The 7260-nt window shown below is 50.0% G+C and overlaps 3 protein-coding genes across 3 annotated transcripts; 2 read left to right on the top strand and 1 right to left on the bottom strand.

The window, feature by feature from the left end:
• Positions 1-464: 464 nt before the first annotated feature.
• Positions 465-1321, bottom strand: NGA_0451700 (peptidyl-prolyl cis-trans isomerase b precursor; the record flags this gene model as incomplete). Its single annotated transcript, XM_005854027.1, has 2 exons — positions 465-1148; positions 1301-1321. The coding sequence occupies 2 exons, from the start codon at positions 1319-1321 to the stop codon at positions 465-467; spliced, it is 705 nt and encodes a 234-aa protein (XP_005854089.1).
• Positions 1322-1596: 275 nt separating this feature from the next.
• On the top strand, positions 1597-6029 carry UNG (uracil-DNA glycosylase; the record flags this gene model as incomplete). The annotated part of the gene is made up of 3 exons (XM_005854024.1): positions 1597-2550; positions 3323-3979; positions 4248-6029. The coding sequence occupies 3 exons, from the start codon at positions 1597-1599 to the stop codon at positions 4416-4418; spliced, it is 1782 nt and encodes a 593-aa protein (XP_005854086.1). The 3' UTR covers positions 4419-6029.
• A 434-nt stretch (positions 6030-6463) lies between these two features.
• On the top strand, positions 6464-7130 carry NGA_0451600 (uncharacterized protein; the record flags this gene model as incomplete). Its single annotated transcript, XM_005854026.1, has 2 exons — positions 6464-7059; positions 7112-7130. 2 exons carry the CDS (start codon positions 6464-6466, stop codon positions 7128-7130), a joined length of 615 nt encoding a protein of 204 aa, XP_005854088.1.
• Between the last annotated feature and the right edge of the window lie 130 nt (positions 7131-7260).

Raw genomic sequence — 7260 nt, forward strand, 5'->3', positions numbered from 1 at the left:
ATTACTGCGCGCCCACGACTCCCACCGCGTGTGCCGGGGAGGAAGGGACACGCTTGTGTGGACGAGTGCTTAAGGATCAAAAGTTTTTGACGACACAGACACGTGTATGGATTTTGCAGGGAAACAATGGGGTTTTGCAAGCCGAGCAAATTTGTGTATAGCGAGAAGTGGTTGATGCCACGGGACCTACGGGGGATGTGGTTCCTCAGAGGCAACCATTGGATTCTCATTCATAAATGTCGAATCAATTTCACTGGCATTCACTGATATTTGTTTAGAGAGGCCATGGAAATCTCAACAGATGGAAACAGAACGGCAGAGATCAAAGAAGCACGGACTTGTCAAGTTCCAAAAAGATGCGCCTAGGCAGCAGACACAATTTGCTTTCTTTTTTGCTCTCAGTTGAATGGTGTGCACCACCGTCCAATTCCTTTCTGTGCTAGCTTTAGTCCCTACAGAAGTGCCTAGAGCACGCCCGCCGCCGTGATCTTGATGGGTAGGGTGGGCACATTACTCGGGGGCTTCACCTCCACTTTCTCCACTTCTTTCAGCACCTCCAAGCCTTTCGTCACCCTTCCAAAAGCCACATAGCGCCCATCTGCCCAGGAACCGTCCTTCCCCATATTGATGAAGAATCGCGAGTCGACCGTGCCTGATTTATCGTTCACCATGGAGAGCATTCCCTCCAACGAGTGCTGCACCCGCAACGTTTCCTTAGGCAACGGGGTGCCGCCTTTCAAGGAAGAGCGTCCTGTTGCCCCTCGTTTTTTACTACCGATATCGCCCATCTGTATGGAAAAGTCCTTGAGGACGCGATAAACGTTGCTGCCCTTGTAACCGTCCCGGCACAGGGCTTCGAAATTTGCTGCGGTCTGTGGGCACACTTTTCCATATAGGGAGACCTCAATCCTGCCGAAATTGGTCTTTTCTGAAGCAAATTCTAGAAAACAGACAGACGTTACAGCTGGCTCCGTGATATTAGGGAAAATGGGGTCGCTCACTTCTACTTGGTCATACGGGGCAGAAAGGGTGGGGGACGTGCTTGCGGCAGTAGTCAAAAGCAGCACGGTTGTTGCTGCCTTTTTGAACACATGGCGTCGATCGTCACCTCTTCTAGCGGGCGCTGCGCTTAAACTTATGTCCCTCCTCTGTTTAAGTGGGTTGGGTAAACATACAAATGGTGTCCTGGTGTGCTTTTTACTTCTGGTACACTCCCCGGTCCGACCCCGTCGACTGCCCAGCACTCTTCATCTCTCACCTGTCTTGGCCCTTGCACAGTTCCTAAGAAACCCTGAATTACCAAGCTGGCCATCAGAAGCATTGTTATGCATAGACAGCTTTGCGTTGGTCGCATCTCTGTTTCCAAGGAGGGTTTCCAGCGTGTCAAAAAATGGGGCAGAACGGTCAAGCGGCCTCGCCAACGACAAAATCGCTTGTAGACGCGAGGTCGAGACCCGTTCAGTCTAAAAGGCATCAGTCAATGCACGTTTGACAATCATTGCCGAGAAATTTACGCAAGGGCACGCTCCTTCTCCTCCAGAAAATATGCAGTCCCGAGGACGGGTTCGCGTCCTTCTACTGGTGATGCTTTTCACCATGCCTGATGCCATCTCTGCTTACGTTTTTAATCGGCTGCAGTATCACAAGCTGATGATGACATCTGACGATTCTTTACGGTCCCTCTCTCGGAAAACAATGCTGGCGAACGGCCTGAGTAGTCGACGCACAGTCATTGACTCTGGTGCTACTGCTGGTAAGCTAGCGGCGGCCTTGTTTCTCACACATCCTTCGGCTGCACAGGCTCGTATAAAGGGAGCCGCCGAAATTGATGCGGAAGCATATTTTCAAGATCTCTTGAAAGGTAATCCGCTGACGGGGGGAATTGAGCAATCTGCAATTGAAATTCGACCTGCTCGGGTGCTCGACAAAGAGTTCGCGACATTTTTGGACAAAACAACATTAAAATTATTAAGTGAAACGTCGGGCGTCTCTATGGAAGGTGTGGAGAGGGAAGTAGCTGCTTTCAGACAAGCTGTGGAGCCAGGATTTCAACGACGGGCGCCCTTTCCGACGGGCGACTTGAGCAATGAACGGTGTTTCGACTGCTATTCTTATGCCGATTTCCGTGTCGCGGCAAAGCTCATCCCCAACCTGCGCGCCCGAGCCACTTTCGTCCGTCAGCTGGGAGAGACTGTTCTTGGTAAAATCTTTGAGGGTCAAAGGGCAATCGATGCAAAAGCCGTGCCTCGAACGTACGATGCGCAAAAAGATGGGTTGGAAGAGGCACTAACCGGGCTTAGCAGAATTCTTGCTTACATGAAATTGAAAGGCTTTCTGAAAGATTTCCGGGTGAACGCCGATGACTACGACCGAGCCTCCTGGGATGAAGGGTTCAGCCTAGAGGTGCTGGTAACGGTCATAGAACCAGCGACATTGGGAGGAAACGTTCAATTCACCGGGGAAGGGTTTCTTTTTCATCCGGACTACGTCGCTGAAACCTTGCTGGCCTACTTGGCACTTTGTGGTGTACGGAACGCAAAAGCACTCCAGGTACGGGAAACGCATTTTGATGAGGGGCACAATGTGTAATCTTCGATGTTTATGACAATTTGAGAACGTCCGAATTGGGTATCGCATTATTTTGTTTTTGAGCTTCATACGTTCGAAACAGTCTTACCTCTCCGCCAAACCTTGAGGGCCGTCATGAACTGCCGTATGAGGACGAAATTGTCAATGTGAGTCACTGTCCTGCATTATTCTCTTTATTACACAGTACCTGCTCGACACGGAGTATCGTCCAAATCCGAAGGACTACAACCCCACTGAAGTTTTGTATCAAATAAGTCTCGGAAAGGGATCAGAAAATTAAGGGGTGGCAGCATCATTCATGTATTATTCTATAAAACGACTTAAGCATTCAAATAAAAATATTAAAGATAAGCCTAAACTCATTTTGTGCTCGGTATCTTTGTAACGTGCAATTTTTCTTTAAATATTATTTTGCTACGATGGGAGTTGGGGGGGAGGTTGCTCGCCGGCAAGTGACCGTCTAATTGCGTCATCCCCTCTTTGTATTGGTGACTTGAAATATTTTTCAGCTTCTTTCAACGCATACCCACTCAAACTAATCATTGAATGACAGACAGTAGTCATGACACAGTCAAAACTATCAGCGTTTTTTCGTTCGTCAAGCCACAAGAAAACTGCGCCGAAAACGGGCGAGGACTGTTCGTCTGAATCGCGGCTGGAAAAACGGGTTTTGGACGACATTGACGATAACAGTGGTACATTGGAGAAGCATGACGTTGTGGCTGTTGTACAGCCTCCCGAGAAGAAAACGGCTTGCGGAAAAAAAATCGAGGTTACCGCTGCATCGTTGGCTTTTGCTGCTCCCTTGAAGTCCTCCCCTACTCCATCGCCCTCTCCTTGTCTGCCACCGGCCCTGACAGCCCATCCCGTGCTGCAGTCTCTCGACGCGATGGACGATGGTTGGCGTCACTTTGTCGTATCTCAGGCTGGCAAACCCTACTTTTCGCGGCTTCTTGCATTCCTTTCGCAAGAAATTTCTAGTAGGCAAGTTGTGTATCCACCCTATCCCTTAGTGTTCTCTGCCTTAACCCTCTGCCGCTGGCTGGATGTCCGGGTAGTTATCATAGGCCAAGACCCTTATCATGGACCGAATCAAGCGCATGGGCTGGCATTTTCAGTGCTGCCTCCTACGCAGCCCCCTCCGAGCCTCAACAACATGTTCAAAGAGGCGATGGAGGACGTCAGCGGATTCACTAAGCCCTCTCACGGAAACTTGGAAGCCTGGAGCCGGCAAGGTGTCCTTTTGCTCAACACGGTGCTCACAGTTCGTCGTGGGCAGGCCAATTCGCATAAGGGTAAAGGATGGGAAACGTTCACGGATGCTGTGATCAAGGAGCTGGACGTGAAGAAGAAGGGGTTGGTCTTTGTTTTATGGGGGAAGCCTGCGCAGGTGAGACAATAGTCTACTGAATAATGAGTATTTGTGATCTTTGTCAGCTATATGAGTGGCGTGGACGGCTCTGGGAATCATGCATCCGTTGAGCACGCGGAAGGGCCTTTTCGGGTCACAGGTGTCCGCGTCACGTCCGGGATTGTCAGCTTCATTTGTTGTGCAAAGCGCTTCATATCATCGTTGAAGAGGCTGTTGTATGGCTCCTTTGTCCTTTTCTCTTTGTTTAGCCTTCTCACGTTTCAACATTCATACCCCCTTCACGAAGGAAAAATGTAAAAGCATCAATCGCGCAAAGCATAGGGTCATCCGATGCGCGCACCCCTCACCGCTCTCCGCAACCAAGACAAACGCACCATTTATTGGATCCAAAAGCTTCTCGCGGACAAATGCTGCACTTGTGGAACTTGGAAAAGAGCCGATCGACTGGCGCTTGTGATCCATGCGGGCCATAAGGCTCTCAAGATTGAGGACGTGGCCGAAGGCCGTCGCACAATGTAGCCAAGCTTGCCCAGGCTCTGCAGAGCGCGAGATTTATCCAGGCAGAAAGTTTTGGTTGGAATACGTTCTACGTTGGACAGGGCATGCGGGCCGTCTGTACAGATAATGGGGGGCACAGTCTGGGAGGCATGGGGCTCGGCTCAGGGATGGCGCAAGGAACGGAAGAGGGGCTGAAGTTCCGTTTGACGTTACGTTACATGATGACTTACAAATATGACTTTTGACAAGCTTTTTGGACTCTTTGTCAAATGTCTGTTGCTCTCCCTGGAAGAGCGACCGCGACCGAGGCGGCGATATGAAGAACGTATACTTAGTTCTCTCACACATACATGCCTCACATCTTCCTTTTTATTTTACATCGAGCCATCACGTCTTCTCCAATTTTCTGGTTTACAGTTTTGTGCCTAGCTATTACTGTGACAATGGACTTGTGATACCCATGAACGTATTTCCCTCCTCCAACCCGATCTCGCTTGTCTCTTTCCCCTCCCCCATGCCCGCACTCTGGCTTCCCGCCACCTTTCCACACTCGTTCAAATGTCGAATCTCCTGTGAATTCCATGTCTCTAGGATATTGGGTTGATTTCCTCCACAGTATGAGGCCACGCCACGCCTAGGGGAACGGGCCCCCGCACAGCCTCTGCTGCTTTTCGCTTCGACGACGCCTTCTTCCTCGTTGACGAGGGCATTGCCAGTGCGAGCGCAACCACTTCCACTTCCTTGACCACTCTTATGCCCTGGAAAATTGCCACTCTGAATTTTGCTCGACCCCGCGCTTTCCAGGCTCGCATTTCGGGTCGCAAAGGGCCACATCCGGCCAGCTAAAGTACCGGAACTGCTACTCCAAGTCAGGATACAACGCTCAAATACCATGCGCCACAATGGCAGCGAAATAAAGACGGCTCCCATTGCTGCCATCACAAACATAGAGAGCCCCATATGAACAGAGTAGCCATCCTGGAGCTCGCGGTGGTCACGAAGGAAAGCGAGAACCAGAAGATTCCAGGCAGCCGCACTGCCGATACCGCAGACTCCAGCAAAGAGGAAGATGTTCCAGACCCAAGCCGCAAGACTATAAACATGCTGCGGGCGGATCCATGAGCTCCCTATAACCAGAAAGAGTAGCAGGACGCCAGTATATCCCATGCCCAAGCTCAACAAAGCTGTTATTTGCGAAATTCGCCACCAAACACATTTTTCCGTTGAATACATGGGACCTAGACCATTACAAAAACGAGGAGTTGATGATTCTCGAACTTCTCCAACATGATATATTGTCTCAAAAAGCCCTATGTGAGCATCTAAGGTGCTCTGAACGTTTGCATCCTCTACGGTCCACTCCGGCAGGAGAACAGCAGCCAAGCCCAAACCCCAAGCCAGAGTGGCAATGATGAAAGTTGCCAAAAAGACGCGTTTGGCAGTAATTTGTTTAAGTCTTGAGTTAGGAGACAGCCACGATGGCGAGCAGGTTGACAGGTGCTGGGAAGGTCGCGGCATGAGCGCACCTGCGAGAGGTTTATGTGGAAGCAAAGCCCGGGCTGCTTGTACTAGAGGAAATGCAATGACAGGGAATTTTTCAGCTAAGCAAAAACTGTCGTGAATCCGGAGAAATTCAGACAAGTAATTATATGTCAAGATTTGAGTTTGGATTGCTCAGAAAATATGGACATTATGTTGGGGGTATGCGTAGGCAACCTTGGAAGAGCTTGAAAATTTGAACCGCCCGCTCTCGCCGACCGAGCCGTTAATTTGGCGGTTTTAACCAACACATTTGACTTTGGTCTCGGTTGCCGTTTCACCGAGCACGATCGATGAGGCTCTATTTTAGGTCATATCCTCGGTCCTGAATGCCTTTTCCCCATGCGTGACACCGGCAATCTACATAATAAAGACTGAATCTGACTGACCGTCTCGTATTTCATACTCGTATCACGGTAGGAAAGACTTGTGCGCCTCTGCATATCTTCAAGAACTTTAAAACCCATGGGAGAGAATCATGCAAACGATTGTCACTATCTGATGAAAGGAGACGACGAGGAGACTTGTATCGATGGGCTCAACACGTCAAATAAGCACCAGAACGAGGAATTTTGGAGAAAGAAAACCAGCCGATGGGACGAGGGAAGCTCACTGCGCCGCATGCTCAAGGTGTTCATCTTTGTGACCGTGCTCCTCTTCGTGACAAATCTGGTCTATGAAACGCAAAGCAGTAAGAAATCGGATGATCTTAGCCTGGCTACAATCCAGCATGGAGAGAGCTCGAGCGCAGACGAGGAAAATGAGGTTGCCGCAGCTGCCGAAGATGAGGGTTTGCATCAAGAAACATCCAGCAACGGGAACAAGGCAGATCTTATTCAGATGAGTGTGGCAAATGACACCGCCAAGATGTTGACTGCTCGGCAAACCATCGCCTCTGCCCTTAAGGCGCTTCAAAAAGATGTAGGGCCCGAGTATGCTTCGGAGCTGTTTGGGTCAGTACGTTTTTGGAACAGGAGGTATATCAAGCAGAAGCTGATTCGCGCTCTGCTGGGTCAGAACGGCTGTCCGGGCAAGGCCCAGAGTGACCACGACTTCATCATGTCTTTCGCAGGGACCTCTGTGACGGCTGGGCATGACAATTACTTCAATCAGTCCTATCCGATTGTTCTAGAAAGGCTTTTGCTCGACTCGTACACTGCTGCAGGATTGAATCTGGAAGTTCGGAATCATGCCATGGGGTTCAACCCTGCCATTCCCGCGGCATTCTGTGTGAGGAGCCAATTAGGAGAAGACACGGATGT

This window comes from Nannochloropsis gaditana (assembly GCF_000240725.1).
Source record: "Nannochloropsis gaditana CCMP526 unplaced genomic scaffold scaffold647, whole genome shotgun sequence".
Taxonomy (NCBI): Eukaryota; class Eustigmatophyceae; order Eustigmatales; family Monodopsidaceae; genus Microchloropsis; species Microchloropsis gaditana.